The sequence below is a fragment of the Panthera leo genome, chromosome E2 (genome assembly GCF_018350215.1).
Source record: "Panthera leo isolate Ple1 chromosome E2, P.leo_Ple1_pat1.1, whole genome shotgun sequence".
Taxonomy (NCBI): Eukaryota; Metazoa; Chordata; class Mammalia; order Carnivora; family Felidae; genus Panthera; species Panthera leo.
The window spans coordinates 5,948,287-5,971,531 of record NC_056693.1 but is presented as its reverse complement, the minus strand read 5'-3'; the positions used below and the strand labels follow the sequence as shown (position 1 = coordinate 5,971,531).

The window sequence follows — 23,245 nt, the reverse complement described above, 5'->3', positions numbered from 1 at the left end:
TGGTCTAGATCAGAGGTGCCAACAACCCCCTCACTGTCTGTGACTAGCCTGCTAGAGCCCCTCACAGAACTGGGCGAAACACATTTACCAGTGTATTACAGGCTATGATACAGGATACGGATGGACAGTCAGATGAAGAGACACACGGGATGAGGTCTGGGAAGGTCCTCAGTGCAGAAGCTTCTGTCCCCATGGAGTTGGGGTGTGTCACCTCCTGGAGGGGCGGTGTTCGCCAGCCTGAAATCTCTCTGAACCTCCAGCCATTGGGCTTTTGAGGAGACTTCCTCATATACGCATGACCAGTCATTAACTCCATTTCCAGCCCCTGTCCTCTCTCTGGAGGATGAGGGGATAAGGCTCAAAATCACCATCCTTCCGGTGAGCAGCCCCACCCAAAGAGCCCACACAGGAGAGGCCTCATTAGAACAAAAGATGCTGCTGTTACCCTCGTCACTTAGGAAATACAAGGACGTTAGGGGTTCCATGTAGGAGCCAGGAGCAGAGAACAATACATACTTTTTCTTTTATCTCACAGCTCTGTAAATGTCAATTGGGGCAGTTTCCTTGATAGTCATGTTACAGTCGCCGAGGTACTGATTTTGTCTACTTGTTCTATTATGGAGAGAAGGGACATGGAGATCTCTGACTGTCATTGTTGATTGGTCTGTCATTGCGTTCCTGTCCGTTTTCTCAGGGGTTGTGAAGTTCTGTTGCCATGTGTATGGTTTAGGATTCTCATGTCATTCTGGGGAATGTATCCTTTTATGACTGTGAAATAGATTTCATTATCCCTGGTCATACAATTTGCTCTTTAATTAACTTTAATCTGATATAGCTACTCTATTGTTAATACCATTTATGTTTATCTTTTTTTTCATGATTTACTTTGTGTCCTTAATTTTTGAAGTGAATTTCTTGTAAGAAATATTTTGCTGCCTGTCTTTTAAAAATTCAATTCATGGGGTCAACTGGTTGGCTCACATGGTTAGGTGCAAGACTCTTGATTTCAACTCAGGTGATGATCTCATGGCTCTTGAGATTCAGCCCCATGTTGGGCCTACACTGACAGCATACAGCCTGCTTCAGATTCCCTCTCTCCCTCTCTCTCTGTCTTAAAATAAATAAAACTAAAAAAAATCAGTGGCAATGTTTGCTTTACAACAGGGCCTTAAGTTTGTTTTACAGATATTAATATATAAATTATCTTGCTATTGCTTTTGTAACGTCTCCTTTGTTCCTTTTCTGTCTTCTTTGAAGTATATGAATATTATTTTTGAATTTTTGTTAATGTTTCTTTTTGAGAGAGAGAGAGAGAGAGAGAGAGAGAGAGAGAGAGAGAGAGAGAAATACTGTGCTTGAGTGAGGGAAGGGCAGAGAGACGGAGACAGAATCTGAAGCAAGCTCCAGGCTCTGAGCTGTCAGCACAGAGCTAGATGCAGGGCTTAAAACTCATTAGCCGTGAGATCATCACCTGAACGAAGTCAGACCCTTAATGGGCTGAGCCACCCAGGTGCCCATGAAATAACTGAATTTTTATAGATAATTTTGCTTTAAATACTTTTTGTTTGTTTGTTTACTGGTGTTAGCGATAACTATTTTTTATGTGTTTGCTTTAGGAGTTATCCTATACAGCTGACCACATTATACCTTCATGTGAGTTTATACTTCTTCATATGGAGCACCCGACCTTTCCTTTCCACAAGGAGTTCCATTTCTCCACTCCTGCCCCGTGCTACCATTAGTATAGATTACTTTTACATATACTATACACATATATACTAGACTGTTAGTTTCTTTTCTTTTTTCTTTTTTAACATTTATTTATTTTTGAGAGATAGAGAGTGAGCAGAGGAAGGGCAGAGAGAGAGGGAGACAGAATCTGAAGCAGGCTCCAGGCTCCGAGCTGTCAGCACAGAGCCCGATGCGGGGCTCAAACTCATGAGCTTTGAAATCATGACCTGCATCTAAGTCGGACGCTCAACCAACTGAACCACCCAGGTGCCCCTAGACTGTTAGTTTCTTAAACCGTCCACTATAAAGAGGCTTAAAAACAGGAAAGACAGTTTTTATTTACCCATATAGCTACTACTTCTAGTGCTCTTTTTTTAAATTTTTTAAAAATGTTTTTACTTATTTTTGAAGGAGAGAGAGACAGAGCATGAGTGGGGGAGGAGCAGAGAGGGAGACACAGAATTGGAAGCAGGCTCCAGGCTCTAAGCTGTCAGCACAAAGCCAAATGCGGGGTTTGAACTCACAAACTGTGAGATCATGACCTGAGCCGAAGTTGGATGCTTAACCAACTGAGCCACCCAGGCACCCCACTACTCTAGTGCTCATAATTCCTTTGTGTAGATCAGGAGTCTGCCACCTACAGAACATGAGCCAAGTACAGCCTACCGTCTGTTTTTACGTGAAGTGTAACTGGAATGCAGCCACACTCATATTTAGGTACTTTTGACCCAATAAGGACATACTGGAAGAATGGTAACAGAAACAGTATGGCCTACAAAGAATAAAATATTTACTGTATGTTCCTTACATAAAAGTTTGCCAACTTAGCACACAGAGTCACATTCTCATCACATCTGAATTAGTATAAAATTTGGGATATGAAACATAATGAAATGGCAATGGTGACACAAGATTGGTCTCAATTGGAAAACTAAGAATAATTGGGAGTAGGTCTTGTACTCATGAAGAGAACATGGAATATGCAATTGTTACTTTTCAATTTGCAAGTACAGTATCTTATTACAGGTTAAAAACTTTTTGATGATATTGACATTGAAGATATAACTGAGGCGTAAAAGACCCACCAGGCACTACTTGGTACACATTCGTAAGTGGAAGAAGCAATAAACCCTTGGCTGGGTATAAGGGTAGACAACAGGAAAAGTATGTATCTTAATAAGTCCTGGGATCAACTCCCTAGACAGTTTTCACAAATGGTATTTACCATCTTTCCACTAATTCATTACCCCACCTCACTGCTGTGTTCTCTCAATAGTGGTAAGGCTGCCATAAAGAAATAGGTCTGTGCATTCTCCAAACAGGTCATGATTTTGGATCTATCACATATGCTCTTAAGCCCTCTGGGGAGTTCTATTGTTAAAATTTTAAAAATTCTAAGTACAAGGAGTCCCAAAATTTAAATGTCTCCAGTAGAAACTTAATATCACATTTCACCAAGCCACACACCAATGGTGGATATTCCACAATCCACCAATTGTGGATACCAATGTGTAAACATTACAAACATTAACTGTAAATATGTTCCCATTCGGGCAATTTTCTGCTGCTTTCCTCCACCCACTTGCCCTTCCTCATTGGTATTTGCATGATACACTTTCAGTGGTTCTGGTCAAAGATGACCTCATGTGGGTATTGCCTGAAAACATTGTTTAAATTAGGAAACCCTGTCACTCTATTATTGCACATGAACACATTTATGGTACTTACCAGTATCATATTTTATCCTTATAGACTTACCCGTATAGAATATAAGCTACTTAAAGGCAGAAAATTTGTTTCCTGCTAATGTCAGTGATTAGAATAGTTCCTGATAGAAGTGAATGCATTTATCCATGCAAAGTAGAAAGTTACTGCAGCGCATTATCTCAGAGATTAATAGTTGAAATGGTCAAGTAAACATGTAATTCTATTTGTGCCACCAAATTCCTTACTCCTGTAACTTAAAAAAAAATTTTTTTTAACATTTTAGAGAGACAGTGAGACAGAGCACGAGTGGGGGAGGGGCACAGAGAGAGGGGGGACACAGAATCTGAAGCAGGCTCTGCTCAGCAGGCTGACAGCTCAGAGCCTGATGCGGGGCTCGAACTCACTGACTGCAAGATCATGACCTGAGCCAAAGTTGGCCGCCCAACCAACTGGGCCACCCAGGTGCCCCTAACTCCTGTAACTTTCTAACATAACATTCTGAACATTTGTCATAAGTTCTCAAGCTGTATTTTTTTTTCATTCGCATTGTGAGTTTTAGGTAACATATGCTGAACAGCTCTAACTCATCAGGGAAGTAATGTTTTAAGAAAGCTTTTTCTAAGCTACAAAATATTAAATTTAAGATTCTCTCTCAAATGCTCCATTCTACTCTCAGTGTAAACATTAATGTTATTGGTTAGGTCAGACAGTGTTCATTTGTGAGGGACACACCTCCTGGAAATCAGTGGCTGAAACAACTAGGTGGTTTATCATTCTCACATAACAGGAGGCCCAGAGATGCAGGTTGGGATGGGACGGGTCCCCTGGGCAGTCCTCTGCCTGCTCCACCTCCCTTAGCACTCAGCATTCTCTCTCCTTACAGCAGGATGGCCGCTGTAGGACCAAGAAGGATGAATGGGGAGGGGCAAAGGCCTTTTCTTTATTAGGTTTTGTCTTATTTACATGGAAATAATCCTATGAGGTTTTTCCAATTAGATACATATTTTAATAATGCCATTTTGATAAGGATATTCGGGGCGGCTGAGTGGCTCAGTCAGGTGAGCGTCAAGACTCTTGATTTTGGCTCAAGCCAACATCCCAGGGTCATGGGATTGAGCCCTGTGTCAACTGTGTACCAAGCGTGGGGCCTGCTTGAGATCTCTCCCTCTTCCTCTGCCCCTGTCCCCCACTTGCATACTCTCTCTCTCTCTCAAAAACAAACAAATTAAAATAAAATAAGGATACTGAGGAATTTTCAAATTTCATGCTCACGCCTAAATAAGGAAGGTAAAAGAAAAAGATGGGGAAGAAAACATTTTGCAAATCAAATGTAAAATTACCCCTTATTAAAATTAAATGACAAGGTTGTCAGGATAACTGTAGGCTGAGACAGATTTTATCAGCAGACTCTGTAATTTATCCGGAGAGTATAACATTGCATGTAACCCATGACCAGTCTGATAGGTGTAACAAATAAGTCAAAAATAATTAGTCCTTAATGTTTTGACTTACACATTTATTTCCTTTGAAATTTATTAATTTTACTTACCTGAATCTGACACTAATTTGCCAATATGCAATACAGATATACTGATTCTAGCACCTTTTAAAAAAGTTTATTAAAGTTTATTTTTCAACACTCAGTGTGGAGCCCAACACAGGGCTTGATCCCTTGAACCGTGAGATCATGACTGAAGCCAAAATTAAGAGTTGGGAGCTTAACCCAGTGAGTCACCCAGGCATTCCCTGATTCTAGCATCTTGGTAGAAAAATGGGAGAACTCATTTTGAGATTCCATTCATTCCATTCTACAAAAGGATCTACAAAAGGATTGGAGTTGAGAAATATTCTACTACTTTTGAATATATTTTAAAATTAGACTATAACTTAATAGTTATCATATCCATATCATAACCAGTCTAAAAATATCTTCGGTAATTGATCTAAACAGTATTTCATGACCATTTTCCAAAATCATACTATGCAGTAGGGGCTATTTGTGCATCAGAAAAAAAGAAGGTAGTAGTCAGCATGAGGAAGATTATGGTCTTTCCCAACCAAGTCAGTCAAGAGTAAACATTCAGGTTTGTATTAAACAGTCTGACTCCACTTTTGATGCCCAACTAATGATGCCTGTGAAGGGTCATTACAACCTCTTACTATTCTGCCAATCTGGGCAGGGCAAGCTAATAATGACGCCCAAGAGGCCATACCCTTGGCAGTAGTTGTAAGTTCACAGTGTCAATGAGTACCTTCTCCCCAGCCCCACACAGGATGCATCATAACAATGTAGTCACCATTTCCTGCTTTCTCTACCCATCTTCAGAACTTGAGAACCCTATCCTGCCCTCCCGAGAAAGCATCATTATGTAATAAACATTCTCCTTACACTTCAGACAATGGAGTCATCATTCTTGACATCTGCCATCTGTTCCAGTGGAGTATGCACAAGTGCAAACGAGCAAAAAATGTTTTAGAAGGTAAATGAGATTTCTAGTTATCAAAAAAGATTCCCATTGAGTATGTTCATTCTTGAGAGTAAACTCATGAAGATTTCTTTTCAAATTATTCCCTGAGCACTCCAGCACAAAGTATACATTGTTACCTTTATCCTTACCTCTGAAATATTCTTTTAGTTCCTAATAGTTTTCATATACCCACTACTTTTCTATTCTCTTAATGTAACGTGCAACACATATGTCTTATTTCAGTACAAAAGACATGCTGAAATATAATCATATGGTGTATATTTCTGAATGGGAAGGCAGGTTGTAAAGGGTGAGAGTTGAAATTGCATTGCTATGTTATTTTCATTATAGCCACAAAAATAATCTGGGATATACTATGGAGTGTGTAACTCCCAAATCGAACTTATGAATATATATTTCTACAACTGCAGGTTTGAATCCAACACGGAAAAAAAAATGTTATGGACGACACTCAACCTAGAGAGGACAAGGATGTATCATTAGTGTTCATTATAAAATGGCCCAATGAGGTGGGATGCACATGGGCTAATAAAACATCATTCATTTAGGGTTACACAAAAGCCTATATTTTACGTACTTAGATATTATCTGAGAAATTGGGTACAATAAATCAAAATGTATCAAAATCCAAGTTTCAATCCTCACAAGCGTACTAGTTTTGCATTTTGTTTGTTTTTTCAGACAGCACAAGTAGGTGAGAGGGGCAGAGAGAATCCTACGCAGGCTCCACGCTCAGCAGAGAGCCCAACGACACAACCCTGAACTGGTATCAAGTCAGACACTCAACATACTGAGCCACCCAAGAACCCCTACCTTGGTTCTGATTAAAATGTCCTCTATAACCTTGAGTTTTCAAAAATAAGAGTAATTTTATACATTACCTTTCAAAAGAGGGAGAGACCACCATTCCCCCTCCATTTTCTCTACCACATATGCCACCCCTAGTAACCCATCACTCACATGAAAATCACATTCTCTCAATGTCCCCACCTACAGTGTTTCATGATCATCTGATAGAGGAATCATTTCCTGTACTAATCAACAAAGACTCTCAATCATACTAACCAATCTAGAGAGGCTGTGACCACAGAAAACATGGCAATTTAGATAATACTTTTACATCTATTCCCTGTCACTACTCATGATCTCAAATTTATACTACACTGTATCTTAAAATTAGCATCCTAGCCTTTCCAGGATATACAGGTATGACTAAGCCCCATGTTCCTTTCACATAACTGATCCTTTCTCTGTGAAAACCATGGTTGATAAATAAAACGCGTGTAAAGTATAACATCAGTGGATTGCAAAATTGAAGTTGTAAGTCATCAATAACAATGTAGCCTCACAAATCCTCAAATAATCAACTCTTAAATATAAAACAAACAGAGGGTTGCTGGAGAGGTTGTGGGAGGGAGGATGGGCTAAATGGGTAAGGGGCATTAAGGAATCTATTCCTGAAATCATTGTTGCACCACATGCTAACTTGGATGTAAATTAAAAAACAAATAATAGTAAAAAAAAAAAAAAAAAAAAAAAAAAAATTAATAAAAAAAAAAGAAAAAGGAAACCTCAAATAATTGAGTAAAAAAAGTTATAGGGGTGCCTGGCTGGCTCATCCAGAATAGCATGTGACTCATGATCTCAGGGTTGTGAATTTGAGCCCCACGGTTAGATATAGAGAGAAAAATGAGATTTTTAAAGAAGATTTAAACAGAAGATGATTAGTAGGTCTTTCCACAGATACACTTGTTCCATTGACACACTTCATCTCATGAGTTTTAAATAATTTTAATTTTCTGTGGAATTTAACACCTATGATTGGTTAATTCACAACACAGACCTAGTTCCCCCTAGTATGAATTTTTATATTGACAGAATTGTCTAAAGAAATGATGACCTTCACCTGGGTGGTTCAGGCAGTTAGTTAAGCGTCCAACTTCAGCTCAGGTCATGATCTCACAATTGGTGGGTTCGAGCCCCATGTCAGACTCTGTGCTGACAGCTCAGAGCCTGGAGCCTACTTCAGATTCTGTGTCTCCCTCTCTCTCTCTCTCTCTCTCTCTCTCTGCCCCTCCCCCACTCACACTGTGTTTCTCTTTCAAAAATAATCATTCAAAAATATTAAAAAAAAATGACCTTCATTACAAATGTGTAATGTTTCTGTCCAGTATGAAGTCTTTGGTGTTTCCTGAAGTACAGAACTTGACACATATGTATGGTTTCCATGTTATGTGAATTTCTTCAAGACCACAAAGCACAACGTTGTACATTTTTTTAATCAGTGTTTTTAAATCACTGTTTACGGTCTTTTTAATCACTCGAAGTCTGTACCTCTTAATCCCATTAACCTTGTTTATCCCCCTCCCCAATTTCTACATTTTTAATAAACCTGATCACACTCATTACATCTGTAAGGCTCCCTCTAATAATAATTATGTTCCATAAGGGATAATAAGCTTTGGATAAGCCTTGCCATACATCCATTTTGTGTGCTTTTTTCAGAGATTTGTTTCTGATATCAGGTGAGGTGTGAACCCTGGTTATCAGCTTTCCCTCATACATTAGTTCCACATGGTTCCTCTCCCTGATGGAATCTCTGATGTTGAGTAAGGCTTGAACACTTGCTCATTTTTTGTAAGGTTTCTTTCTGAGTTCTTTGATGATCTGCAAAGCTTGAGCTTTGAATAAAAGCACTGCCACACATATTAGGTTTATACTTTATTTTCACAGTGTATTTTCTGATGCCTAGTAAGTTTTGCAAATCGAGTAAAAGCTTTGCCACACTCATTACATTTATAAGGTTTCTCTCCAATATGGATTTTCTTATGCTGAATAAGATGTGAATGCTCCCTAAAGGCTTTGCCACTCAATACATTTGTATGGCTTCTCTCCAGTATAACTTCTCTCATGACTCTAAACGTCTGAACGTTTGGTGAAAACCTTAGCATATTTATTACGTTTACAAGGTTTTTCTCCTGTATGAATTCGCTGATGTTCCACAAGGCTTGAATTTCGGGTAAAAGCCTTGTCACACACATTACATTTGTGTGGCTTCTCTCCAGTGTGCATTTTCCGATGCCTACTAAGCTTTGCAAACTGGGTAAAAGCTTTGCCACACTCATTACATTTGTAAGGTTTCTCTCCAGTATGGATTTTTTTATGTTGAGTAAGATTTGAGCGCTCAGCAAAGGCTTTGCCACACTCACTACATTTGTAAGGTTTCTCTCCAGTATGAGTTCTCTCATGACCCAAGAGGTGTGAACGTCTGATAAAAGCCTTATCACATTCACTACATTTATACGGTTTTTCTCCTGTATGAATCCTCTGATGTTCTAGAAGGCTAGAACTTTGGATAAAAGCCTTGCCACATACATCACATTTGTGTGGTTTCTCTCCACGATGTGTATTCTGATGTCTAATGAGATGTGAGCACTGTTTAAAAGCTTTGCCACACTCATTACATTTGTAAGGTTTCTCTCCAGTATGGATTTTCTTGTGATGAGTAAGATTTGAACGCTCAGAAAAGGCTTTGCTGCATTCATTACATTTGTAAGGTTTCTCACCAGTATGCACTCTCTCATGACTCCAAAGTTGTGAACGGTGGATAAATGCCTTTCCACATTCATTACATTTGTAAGGTTTCTCTCCAGTATGCACTTTCTGATGATTTGCAAGGTTTGAATTTTGACTACAGACCTTGCCACATATGTTACATTTATATGGTTTCTCTCCTGTATGGACTCTCTGATGTCTGGTGAGGCTCGAAACCCTGTTAAAGGATTTGACACATTCATTACATGTGTAAGGTTTCTCTCCAGTATGGATTTTCATATGTCGAATAAGACGTGAGCGCTCAGAAAAGGCTTTGCCACAGTCATTACATTTATAAGGTCTCTGTCCAGAATGAATTATCTCATGACTCATGAGGTTTGAGCTTTTGCTAAAAGCCTTCCCACATTCATTACATTTGTAAGATTTTCCTCTAGTGTATGCTCTCCTGGCTTGTGCAGGTAACAAAGGATATTTAGAAATCGTCCTAGATTTATTCCAAATGTTTCTGGTACTGGGAAGAATTCTTTCAAGTGGTGAGACTGAGGAACCATTGCTGACAGACTTCTCAGTTGGATTACATTCATACATTTTCTCCTCACTATGAAATGTCTGCAGTTTGGGCAGATGTGCCTGAGAAATTAATCCAATTCTATTTTCCAAGCAGTTTATGTACTGGTTTCCAGCACCACTTCTGTTATTGTCCATTTTTAATAAATTCCTTATAAATGGTTCATCATGCATGAAATGCTGGTATGTACTATTTCTTACAGCAACACCCTGCTTTTCAGGAAGAGTAACTGAGGACTGATTAACTTGCTGATCTTTTCTCCAAGTGAGATTTTTGTCATGGGTCAAAGGCACTTCTTTGTAATTTCTTGCATCACATTGCCACTGACTTTCAAACTCATGCATATCTTCCCAGACTTCCTGGAGATCAAAATCCTTGATGCCATGACTTTCATTTCTCTCCAATAACACTAAGTGATAAAATTCGCCTTTATTAATGTCCTCTGTTGGTGATAATTCCTTGATTGCAAATCCAGCAGAAGTACTTCCTATCAAATAGAGTTGGAAAGTAAATATTTTATAGCAAATTACATGATTACACACCAAAATACTTTACACTGAACACAGGAAGTTTCTCAAACATGGTCTTCAAACACTATTGCTAAATACAATGTTTTTAAGTTTCTTTTTATAAATGTGGGGATAGTGCTTATACTTACACATCTATAGGAATATGATTGTGTTATTAAAAGCCTGACCTTACAAACAGCACCTGATGTAGCAATAGACATAATACTGACTCATCCTGTAAGAACTTATACTATGGATATGAAGGACAAGTGGAAAACATTCAACGGGGAGACAGTATAGTGTTATAGGAAGATTGTAGGCTTACATCTATTTCAGTATTTGCTCTAAAAATTATCAAACTAAGTATCCCATGTCCATTTTTAGGTATATACTCCAAGGAATTAAATAATATATACATGTTCCAGGAGACACATACAAGAATTTTTTTTTTGAAGTTTATTTAAAGACTGAGCTTGTGAATGGGGGACGGACAGGGAGAGAAAGAGAATCCCAAGAAGTCCTCACACTGTAAGCGCAATGTACAATGCGGGGCTCAAACTCAGGAACTATGAGATCATGACCTCAGCCAAAATCCAGAGTTAGACACTTAACAGTCTGAGCCACCCAAGTTCACCAAAATAATGTATCATTATATACAAAAGCTATGGCAAATCAAGTTAATGATATGTCTGTGACTAAAGCAGTAACTTAAAAAAAAAAAGTACGCTTTCAAAATATAAAAAATACTAAGGTTAAAGAATGCCACAGGGGCGTCTGGGAGGCTCAGTCTGTTGAGTGCCCGACTTTGACTATGGTCATGATCGTACCGTTTATAGGTTCAAACCCTGCTTCAGGCTCTGTGCTGACAGCTTGGAGCCTGGATCCTGCTTGAGACACTGTCTCTCTCTCTCTCTCCCTCTCTCTCTCTCTCTCTCTCTCACCCGTACCCTGTTCATGCTCGCTCTCTCTCAAAAATAAACATTAATAAAAAAGAGATAAATTTAATTGAGGTAAATATGTATTATAACAATGAGATATCACTACACGTGAGAATGGTGAAAATACAGAATGCTAACACCAAATACTAGTGTGAATGTGGAACAGTAAGAACTCTCATTCATCGCTGATGGGAATGCAAAATGGTATGCCACTTTGGAAGACAGTTTGCCCTTTCTTAGAAAACTAAGTGTACTCTTAAATATGATCTAGCAATCACACTCCTTGGTATTCACACAAATGAGTTAAAAATTTATGTCCCCATAAAAACCTACACACGAAATAGAGGAATCCTAAAATGTGTATGGAACCACAAAAGACTGTGAAAGCCCAGAGCATCTTGAGAAAAAAACAAACCTGGAGGCATCACATGCCCTGATTTCAAACTCCTTAATTACAAAGCTGTGGTAATTAAATCAGCAGGGTATTAGGGGCGCCTGGGTGGCTCAGTCGGTTAAGCATCCAACTTCGGCTCAGTTCATGATCTCACAGTCTGCGTTCAAGCCCCACGTTGGGCTCTGTGCTGACAGCTCGGAGCCTGGAGCTTGCTGCAGATTCTGTGTCTCCCTCTCTCTGACCCTCCCCCATTAATGCTCTGTCTCTCTTTGTCTCAAAAATAAACAAACATTAAAAAAATTTTTTTAAATCAGCAAGGTATTAGCATAAAAATAGACACACAGATCACCAGAAAAGAGCTCAGAAATAAACGCACACACAGTCAATTAATTTACAACAAAGGAGACATGACTATACAATGCAGAAAGAACAATCTCTTTAGTAGATGGTTTGGGAAAACTGGACAGCCACAGGCAAAAGACTGAAACTCGACCACTGTCTAATGCCATACACAAAAAGTAACTCACAATGGATTAAAGACTTAAATCTAAGACCTGAAACCAAAAAATTACTATAAGATAGGGGGTAATGAGTTCCTTGATAGAGGTCTAGGGAATGATGTGGTTTTTCTTTTCTTGTTGTTGTTTTTGACTGCTGACAGCAAAAGAAAAAACAACAAATGCAGAAGTGGGACTACATCAAACTAAAAAGTGCACAGCAAACGAAACACTTTTTCAACAAAATGAAAAGGCATCCTTAGTAAATAGGAGAAAATATTAGCAAATTAAGTATCTGATAAGGGCCTAATAATCCAAAACATAGACAAAAATCGCTCAAATAATCCAACTAGAGAAATGGGCAGAAGATCTGAATAGATATTTTCGAAGACCTAGAGATGGCCTAAAGGACTGTGAAAAGAGACTTAACGTCCATTCATCATCAGCGAAATGCAAACCAAAACCACAATATCACCTGACACCTATTGGAATGGCAGTTCTCAAAAAGACCAGAAATAACAAGTATTGCTGATGGGGTGGAGAATTTGTGCACTGTTAGTGGAGCCAAAATTGGTGTAGCCAAGAGAACTACCGTGTGATCCACCAATTTTACCTCTGAGTATGTATCTGAAGAAAACAAAACTACTAACTCGAAAAGATAGAAGTGTTCTGACGTTCACTGCAGCATCATTTACAGTAGCTGAGATACAGACACAATCTAAGTGTCCACTGATGGGTGAATGGGTAAAGTTGTGTATATATAACACAGTATGATCCAGCCATAAAAAAGAACAGAATCTTGCCATTTGTGACAACATGGATGGACCCTTGAGGACATTATGTTAAGAGGAATGAGTCAAAGACCAATACATTATGATTTCTCTTATGTGTGGAATCTTAAAAAAACAAAACAACCCCTCTTAGATACAGAGAACATAGTGGTGGTTATTAGAGGCAGGTATTGAGGGGACGGTGGCAGAAAAGGGTGAAGGTGATTAAAATGTTTAAAAAAAAAATGAGGGATGCCTGGCTGGCTCAGTGAGTAGAGCATGCAACCCTTGATCCTGGGGTTGTGAGTTCAAACTCCACCATGGGTGCAGAGTTTACTTAAAAACAAAACAAAAATTGCTGCTGCCGCTTGAGTTCCTAAAACAATAAAAAGAAAACAAAACAAAACCAAGCCCCCCAAAATATCAATATGGTACTTTCTGTATACCAGGAATACAATACACATCTATGGAAAGATACAAGTTCTTCCCACAGAAAAGCTCGCTAGAGATATCAGTAAGCTGTGCTGTACTTACACTATATCTAATTTTGGATTTTCACTTTTTGGAATTATCCAAATCATGACTTCTTCCTAATTAATGCACAAGCATCCAACCTCAAGAAGCCAGGATGGCCCAGGAAAGAAAGAGATAAACTTTAGCTCTACTATATTAGACAGATACTACGTTTTGTTTGTCTCCTGAGAAGTTCTCCCAGGGATACAAAATGGAAACGGAAAGTGAATAGGTCCTGGGGTCTGCACTACAGAGGCCTCAGCTCAGTCCTCCGCAAACCAAGGCACCAGTATGGTCAGAGGGGCCAGGTGCTATCAGTTGTAGGTCCTATCAGTGGGAGTTTAAAGTTCTACACATGTGACTTACTCATTTGAATACCAGAATAAGAAGTGTGTGTGGGTGGGGAAGGATTTCCTCTGACAGCTCCTAAGAATAAACTTGTATTTTCCCACAAATTGTTCCCAAACAATATTTACTGGAGCAGCTTACTCTCTGCTCATCTGAGCTCTGACTTGTGCTCACATCCCCATACATTCCCTGAATGTTCCCCTATATTCACTTCACTTTCCACAGTCCAGGGCTCTTTTCTCTGGAAACAGGTGATGGGGATGATATTCAGCTCAGGAAGAGATTTCCAGTTAAAAGAAAAAAGGAACATGATCTGCTTTGCTCTTCCAGAACACATGCCCAGCACTTTGTTCAGCAAAGAAAAGAAGAAAGGACATTCATTATATGTGGGTGAAAATTAATCAACTGACTGCTTGAATGCTTAAGGAGTATTTTAAGTATGCAGAGATCTGGTTCTTTTCTAAGAACTACTGAATAAAAAGCACAAGGGTAAGACCACAGAATCAGAGATATAAATAAATTCACCATAACGTTTCCTTTTCCCCCCAATTTTAAATAACATTATTCTCTCTGAGCCTTGTCTTTAAAGAGGTCAGAGAAATTGGACTTTGCTAAGAATTTAAGGGTTTTAGGTCCTATTCCCCAGACTCGAGATTTTTACTTAGATTCTAGTTAGTTAGCAGAGTGTAGTACTGGTTTCAGGAGTAGAATTTAGTGATTCTTCACTTACATAGAACACCCATCACCAGTTCCCTCCCTTTAGCTTCTCTGACTGCTAAGTTCTGCAACCACCTAAACAAGCAGGAATGCAGAACTTCTGAAGCAAAGGGAAGTTAAGAGTCCATTTGCCACATTATGAAGCCTTTCCATTCTCAATCAAAACGGCTTCAGTCAGTCCTTTCAAGAATAGGGATGTGAGGGGCGCCTGGGTGGCGCAGTCGGTTAAGCGTCCGACTTCAGCCAGGTCACGATCTTGCGGTCCGTGAGTCCGTGAGTTCGAGCCCCGCGTCAGGCTCTGGGCTGATGGCTCGGAGCCTGGAGCCTGTTTCCGATTCTGTGTCTCCCTCTCTCTCTGCCCCTCCCCCGCTCATGCTGTGTCTCTCTCTGTCCCAAAAATAAATAAAAAACGTTGAAAAAAAAAAAAAAATTTAAAAAAAAGAATAGGGATGTGAAACTCCTATGATCAAGTCAGGGCCTCTCAAGAAACTGCAAAGTCACGTAAAATTAACTACCGACTTCTGGAGGGAAGTTATCCTCACCCAGGGAGACCAGGTTCCTGTAGTTCTCCAACATCACGTCCCTGTACAAGGCCCTCTGAGCGGGGTCCAGGCACTCCCACTCCTCCTGAGAGAACTCTATGGCCACATCCCTGAATGTCAACCGCCCCTGAAATGAAAACACACTTCACCAAGTGAACACAGAAACTGTTCTTATTTTGACACAAATGAGAGAAGCAAAATTATACTTGGCTGGAGTGAGTGTTCTTTTACCCATGTAAGATAATTTGAAGAGCAGATAACATAAAATTAGCCATTTTAAAGTACCATTCAGTGACATTTAGTGCATTCACAATGTTGCACAAACATCACGTCTCATCCCCAAAGGAAATCCTTTACCCATTAAGCAGGTACTTCCTAGTCCCCAGTCCCTGGCAACCACTAGTGCTTTGTCTCTATGGATTTGCCAATTTTGGATCTTTTCATGTAAAGGAAAGGTATCAAAAATGTGACCTTTGGCATCTGCCTTCTTTTACATAGAATCGTTTGGGGTTCATCCATGATATAGCAGCATCAGTGGTCCATATCCTTTCTTCTGTCTGCAGAGTATTCCATTGCAGGACTAGACCATTTTCACTCAACTACTGATGGGCATTTTGTTGTTACCTTTGCTGATGTTAATAAGTTGCTATGAACTTTCTAGTACAAGTTAAGTGTTTGGATACCTGTTTTCAATTCTTTTCGTTTGTACCTAGCCGTGGAATTACGAGGTCACATGGTTTAATTTTTTTCAGAATCTTCCACAAGCTTTTTCACAGCAGCTATGTTTTCACAGCAACGTGTCATGATTCGAATTTCTCTACATCTTTATTTTTGTAATTGTTGTTGTTTTACAATAGTCATCCTAGTGGGTGTGAAAGGATACCTCATTGTGGTTTTAATTTTGCATCTTACTAATTGACTACTTTCATGGAACATCTCTTCATGTGCTGGTTTCATTTGTGTACCTTCTCTGGAGAAATGTCTATTAAAATCTTTTGACCATTTTCTAAGTTGGGTTCTTTGTATTTTGGTTGTTGAGTTGTACAAGTTCTTCCTTTATTCTAGGTCTAGACCCTTCATAGATATGTGATTGGCAGATTATTTCCTCCCATTTGGTAGATTGTTTCACTTAATGTGATAATGTCCTTCAGTGCACAGACATGATTAATTCTGATGATGACCATTTTATTTTCTTTGTCTTTTCCTCTTTTGCTTTTGGGGTCATGGATAAAAATCCAGTGCCAACCCTAAGGTCGTAAAGACTCAACCCTATCTTTTCACTTAAGACTTTTATAGTTTTAGCTTTTACATTTAGTCTTTGATTAATTCTGAATTGATTTCCTTATATGGTACAAGGTAGTTTCAATTTCATTCTCACACAGATATCTAGTTGTGCCAGTACCATTTAAGAGACTACTGTTTTCCTACTGTCTGTTTTTGGCACACTTGTGAAAAAGGAATGGATTGCAGATGTATGGGTTTATTTGTGGATGCTCAGTTCTATCACTTTGATCTACATTTCTAGCCTCTGATGAAATTACAGTTTTGATTACTCCAAGTGACTGTAGTGAGATTTATGTTGGGAATCGTAGGCACTCCAATTTTGTTCTTTCTCACATTTATTTTGGTTATTTGGCATCCTTACCAATTCAATATGAGTTTTAGAATCAGGATTCCCATTTGTGTAAAACACGCTGTTGTGATTTTGCTGAGGACTGCATTACTCTTTGTATCACTCTGGAGAGGACTCCCACTTTATGGTCTTCCAATCCACAAACACAGGATATCTTGACATTTATTTAGGTTTTCTTTAATCTTCCTCAGTAACTTTTTGGTTTTCACTGTGTATAAATCTTCCATTCTCATGGTTAAATCTATCTCCATTTGTTTTCTTGCTCTTGTAAATGAAACTGTTTACTTACTTTCCATTGGTTGTAACTGCATGGAAATGCAACTGAATTTTGAGTGTTGGCATTGTATTTTGTAACTTCCATCAATACACTGTCTCTAAGTTTGAGGATTCTTTATTTCTAAATATAAGATCATGTATGCTATGAATAAAGCTAGTTTGCTTTCTTTCCCAATTTTGACACATTTTATTTTTCCTCTGTATTTTCTCTGGTTAGAACCTCCAGTAGAGTGTTGATTTGTGGTGGCAAAATGGGGCACACCTGTTTTGTTGTTGGTAAGAGGGGGAAGTTTCCAGTTGTTCACCACTGAGTGTGTTGTTAGCCACGGAATTTTCATAATGACCTTTTTCACACTGAGCAAGTTCCTTTCCACTCCTAATGTTTGAGTTTTTGTTGGATGCAGTGTCTGACTCTGGATTTCAGCTAAGGTCATGATGTCACAGTTTATGAGTTTGAACCCTGCATCAGGCTCTGCGGTGATAGTGTGGAGCCTGGTTGAGATTCTCTCTCTCCCTCTCTCTCTGCCCCTCCCTCACTCACACTCTCTCTCAAAATAAATAAATAAAAACTTTAAAAAAAATGTGAGCCATTGTAAACAGAGTGGAATCATTTTATACAATTCCTTTGTGTTTTATTGAAGAGTTGAATTTATGCACATTTCAAGTTACTACTGGTTAAGAATTACTTCTAACATCTGCTGCTTGTATGTCTACTATTTTCTTTCGTAATTCCTCCCTTCATTGGATGTCTGTATTTGTGTGTGCATACTATTTTGACTGCCTTTGTATTGATTTTTCTGTATATTTCCCAGTAATTTTCTGAGCGGTTACCCTGGGGATTGCAGTTTTTACATATTAGGTTACTAATATTTGAATTTCAGTTGATACTAACTTAGCTTTAATAGCATACTAACAAGCCTGTTATACAACCTTTATCTTCTTGTCAAAAACTACTTCTTCATAAAAGATATGAACAGATGTTTCATACACTCAAGAGCAGATTTTTATTATTGTTTTACACATTTGTCTTTTTTCTAAAATTTTTTAATGTTTTTATTTATTTTTGAGACAGAGAGAGACAGAGCATGAGCAGGGGAGGGGCGGAGAGGGAGACGCAGAATCCGAAGCAGGCTCCAGGCACTGAGCTGTCAGCACAGAGCCCAACACAGGGGTCGAACACACAAACTGTGAGATTATGACCTGAGCCGAAGTCGGATGCTTAACCGACAGAGCCACCCAGGCGCCCCTACACATTTGTCTTTTAAGACACACAGGAAAAACTGAGTTAGAAAACAAAAATAAATTAATACTGGCTTTTATATTCACTTATGTAGTTATCTTTACTAGTGTTCTTTATTTGTTCCTATGGCTTCGAGGTACCACTAATTTCCACCCATTTCAGCCTGAAGAACCCATTTGGCATTTGATGTAAGTTAAGTCTGTAAGTGTGAACTCCCTCAGCCTTTGTTCACTTAGGAGTCTCTTAATTTCACTATCAATTTTGAAGTACAGTTTGCCTGATAATGAATTTCTGGTAGATTTTGTTTTAATCTTTCAAACTTTATGTCATGAGAATGCTTCCTGGCCTCCACAGTTTCTAATGAGAAACACGCTGTTAAACTTATTCAGAATCCCGGTACCTGAGAAGTTTCCATCTTGCTACGTTCCACATTCTCTTTTTGTCTTATAAAAGTTGAATGATTATGTGACTGCCAGAGATCTCCACGCATTTGACCTAGTTCAAGTTCACTGCGTTTTTTTTGGATGTGTAGGTTGTATTTGATAAACATGGGAGGTTTTCAGCTCTTCTTTCTTCAAATATTCTTTCTGCCTTTCCTTCTAGAACCCCTATTACGTTTGTATCAGTATTCGTTATAATGTCCCAAAGGTTTCTTGGTCTCTGGCCATTCTTCTTCCTTTCTTCCCTTTTATTCAGCTTTTTTCCCCTTTCTTCTCCTCACATTTGATAATTTCAATTAATCTATGTTTAGGTTTACGGATTCTTATTCTTTTTGACCATCTGCTGATGAACCCTCTAGTGGTTTTCAATTTGGGTGTTTATACTTTCTTAACTCCAGAATTTTTTTTTTTTTTTTTAACACTTATTTATTTTTGAGACAGAGACAGAGCATGAACGGGGGAGGGTCAGAGAGAGAGGGAGACACAGAATCCGAAACAGGCTCCAGGCTCTGACTGGTCAGCACAGAGCCCGATGCTGGGCTCGAACCCATGGACCAGACTGTGAGATCATGACCTGAGCCGAAGCTGGACGCTCAACCGACGAGCCACCCAGGCGCCCCTTAACTCCAGAATTTCTATTCCATCCCTGTACTGTTATTTCTTTGTCTTTAATGACATTTTCTATCTGTTGAAACATTGTTCTCCTACTTCTCAGTTCTCTTCCATGTTTTCCTTTAGCTGAGGATGTTCAAGACAGTTGATTTAAAATCTTTATTTAATAAGTGGAATGTTTCTGCCTCCTCAGAAAGACCATCATTAACCTGCTAATCTTCCTTAACAGATGTACAATCTTAAGATATCCTTAGATGTCTGTAGTGAGGTCAGCCTACTCAGAAAGAGCCATCATGGCATTCTTTAAAACATTCCTTAAAGGACCCAAGTATCTTCATTTAGAGAATGCGCCAATGAGGATCTAAAATAGCAGTTATCTCCATGTTTACTAAGATGAAAACAACTTCCATTTATATGGGATGTAAATATTTCAATTTGCAGAATAAAATATGATTAAACATTTATTGAAGAATATATTCTAATATCACATTACAATATTTAAATGATTTTTTAGAAGATTTGCACTAAAAAAACAGGTTCCTGATGAAGACAATCAGTGATGCTGAAAGATATGACACGGAAGGCGACATTTTACTTCTTAGTTTCTAAATTGCATCACTGCGTGGAACTGAACCAGAAAAATATATACTAGAGTGGGTTAGTACAAAAATAATAATAAGATTTAACAATAATTTGCAAAATGACAATTGAGCACCAGCCTCTCCGATGATACAAAGTTCTGCTCCTATGTCTGGCTAAAAGATGTGCAGCGTGTAAGAGTTCCTAAAAGAACACCATGGTCTTTATGTGATGGATGTGCTATAAATAATTTAAAGAACACTTCCTGAGGTTAGCTAGGGAAATACTGTAATGGGATCAGGAGTAACTTACTACATCACCTGCAGGAAATTACATTCCATCTGACGTCAATATACTAATGTACTTTGATGACAAACTCCACCTCCTGACCCAAACCCTTTGCTTCTTACACACACAATGATTACTGATTGTTTTCTACACATTCACGTCTGTAAGATCTTGTTTCCATCACATTTACCATGTGTGTAATATCTTGTGAGCTCAATAAATACAGAGATCCCCTGTTCGGGGATCTTGTCTCCTCCTGGACATTAGCCTCTCTCATGTTCCATTCTGCGTCTGTCTCTCGTTGGACAAGACAGAACTCCAGACTCATACGCTGTGACACTGTTAGAGCAGCAGGTTGATTCTACAGTTGAAAACTAATTATGTTAATAAAACACCCTCTATATTTCTTATTTCTACTTTGAACTTCCCATTCTATTCCAAAGTATTAATATTGCGCAGTCAGAAGCACAATGACCCATCTTTACCATCAAAAGGTGTTTGTAAAAACAGACGAAACAAACTTCCGTCAAACGTATTTTCCAGGGTTTATCATGTACTTGTGTACATTAATACATTACTTACATATGTAATCTCTTTAATCCTGGTTTATATGACCTGAAAGGGCACTCAGAAGGGACCTCTGAAGAATTCTTACTGCCCAACCTCACAGACACCACAGAGCCTACTTCCCATCTCTAGTTCTTGACTGTGAAGAAAATCCTTCACAGGATGACCACCTAAAAGGAGCATCTTCCCAAGTTCCATGTCACTGGGTCACAGTGAGATGGAATCTGCACGGAGAGGAGAGGAGACTGGGAGAAGGCTCTGGGTGTGAGTAAACAATTTAGGCAGGACATCTTGGAGACAGAGAAGATTAACAAGTCCAAAGTGTGACACATTAGGAAAAGGAACAATCAACGAAAAAAAGAATTTTACCTGGAAAAGAGCCATTCCTTCTTTTTTCCCTCTTCTTCTAGTCTTCTTTCTCAGGTAAGGTTATACTGTGTGACAAAAGGTATGTTGTTTAACGTTTAGAATCAACATAACCCCTTCCTCTGCCACAATATACATAAGGAGAGAAACTTACTGTTGGAAAAAGTCCTTTCCTGCCCACTGCAACAGGAGGATGCAGGGACAATAATGTCCTATGTGGTGGCCAACAAGTGCATTTTTTACCCACTTCTTCACGAAGGCCTCCCCTACTGCTCAAATTTACACTCCACTGCAACTGCATTGTCTTGTCTGCCTGGCACTTGGCCAAACGGAATGGCCTCTTTCAAGATCTTGGCTCCTCCCTAGGCAGCCAGCATCCAAGGAATGGTTGATGCAGTACACAGAAGCCAGTACATTCCATCAATATGGACCAGCCCTTAAGGGCCACCCCAGCTCCAGAGTTCCCTGGTAGCAATACTGAGAAGTTTAGATCTTTGTCCTGATAGTGATGGGAAGCCTGTAAGAGGGTTTAATGTCAAAGGTTGACACAATCAAATGTTTAAGATTTAGCCAGGATAAACAGAGAGGGTGGAGCTGACAGAGGCATGTCCCTGTCTCTGAGGCTATGCTCCTGCCTCTTAGTGGTTTTCAATATTTTTGGAACTGGTCACATTGTGAACTCCAATTATAACTGCACACCCTCTCCCAGAAAGCTGCCAAAAACAAACACACCCACAGGGTGAAATGGTATCATCCAATCTGTGGAGAGCCTGAACAAATCAAAAAGGCCCCCGAGTCACAGCACTGGACAGATTATCTGATCTAAAAGTCAACAAGGAAACAATGGCTTTGAATGACACACTGGACCAGATGGACTGAACAGACATATTCAGAACATTTCATCCTAAAGCAGCAGAATATACATTCTTCTCCAGTGCACATGGAACGTTCTCCAGAATAGACCACATAATGGGACACAAATCAGCCTTCAGCAAGTACAAAAAGATTGAGATCATACTGTGCATATTTTCAGACCACAACGCTATGAAACCCAAAATCAACCACAAGAAAAAATTTGGAAACGTAACAAATACCTGAAGACTGAAGAACATCCTACTAAAGAATGAAAGGGCTAACCAAGAAGTTAAAGAGGAAATTACAAAGTATATGGAAGCCAATGAAAATGATAACACCACAACCCAAACCCTCTGGGACACAGCAAAGGAGGTCATAAGAGGAAAGTACATAGCAATCCAGGCCTTCCTGAAGAAGGAAGAAAGATCTCAGATACACAACCTAACCTTATGCCTTAAAGAGCTAGAAAAAGATCAGCAAATAAAACCCAAAACCAGCATAAGACAGGAAATAATAAAGACTGGAGCAGAAATTAATGCTATCAAAACCAAAAAAACCAGTAGAACAGATCAATGAAATCAGAAGCCATATGCCATATGCCATAAAATGGGCAATGTGGAAGAAATGGACACATTCCTAGAAACATATACACTACCAAACCTGAAACAGGAAGAAATAGAAAATTTGAACAGACCCATAACCAGTAAGCAAATTGAATTAGTCATCAAAAATCTCCCAAAAAACAAGAGTCCAGGGCCAGATGGCTTTCCAGGGGAATTCTACCAAACATTTAAGGAAGAGTTAACACCTATTCTCTTGAAGCTGTTCCAAAAATAGAAATGGAAGGAAAACTTTCGAACTCATTCTACGAAGCCACCATTACCTTGATTCCAAAACCAGACGGAGACCCCACTAAAAAGGAGAACTACAGACCAATTTCCCTGATGAACATGGATGCAGAAATTCTCAACAAGATAGTAGCCAACCGGATCCAACAATACATTAAAAAAAGTATTCACCACGACCAAGTGGGATTTATACCTGGGAGGCAGGGCTGGTTCAATATCTGCAAAACAATTAACGTGATTCATCACATCAATAAAAGAAAGGA

At 39.0% G+C, this 23,245-nt stretch overlaps 1 protein-coding gene across 1 annotated transcript in view; it reads right to left on the bottom strand.

Annotated features, from left to right (window-relative positions):
- Window positions 1-23,245, bottom strand: part of LOC122208855 — a 58,901-nt gene that overhangs the window by 30,737 nt on the left and 4,919 nt on the right. Inside the window, 5 exon segments of the mRNA XM_042920311.1 lie at window positions 8,556-8,647; window positions 8,649-8,795; window positions 8,797-10,537; window positions 15,279-15,405; window positions 21,283-21,347. Of these exon segments, the coding sequence (XP_042776245.1) occupies window positions 8,556-8,647; window positions 8,649-8,795; window positions 8,797-10,537; window positions 15,279-15,405; window positions 21,283-21,297 (2,122 nt within the window). The 5' untranslated portion in view covers window positions 21,298-21,347.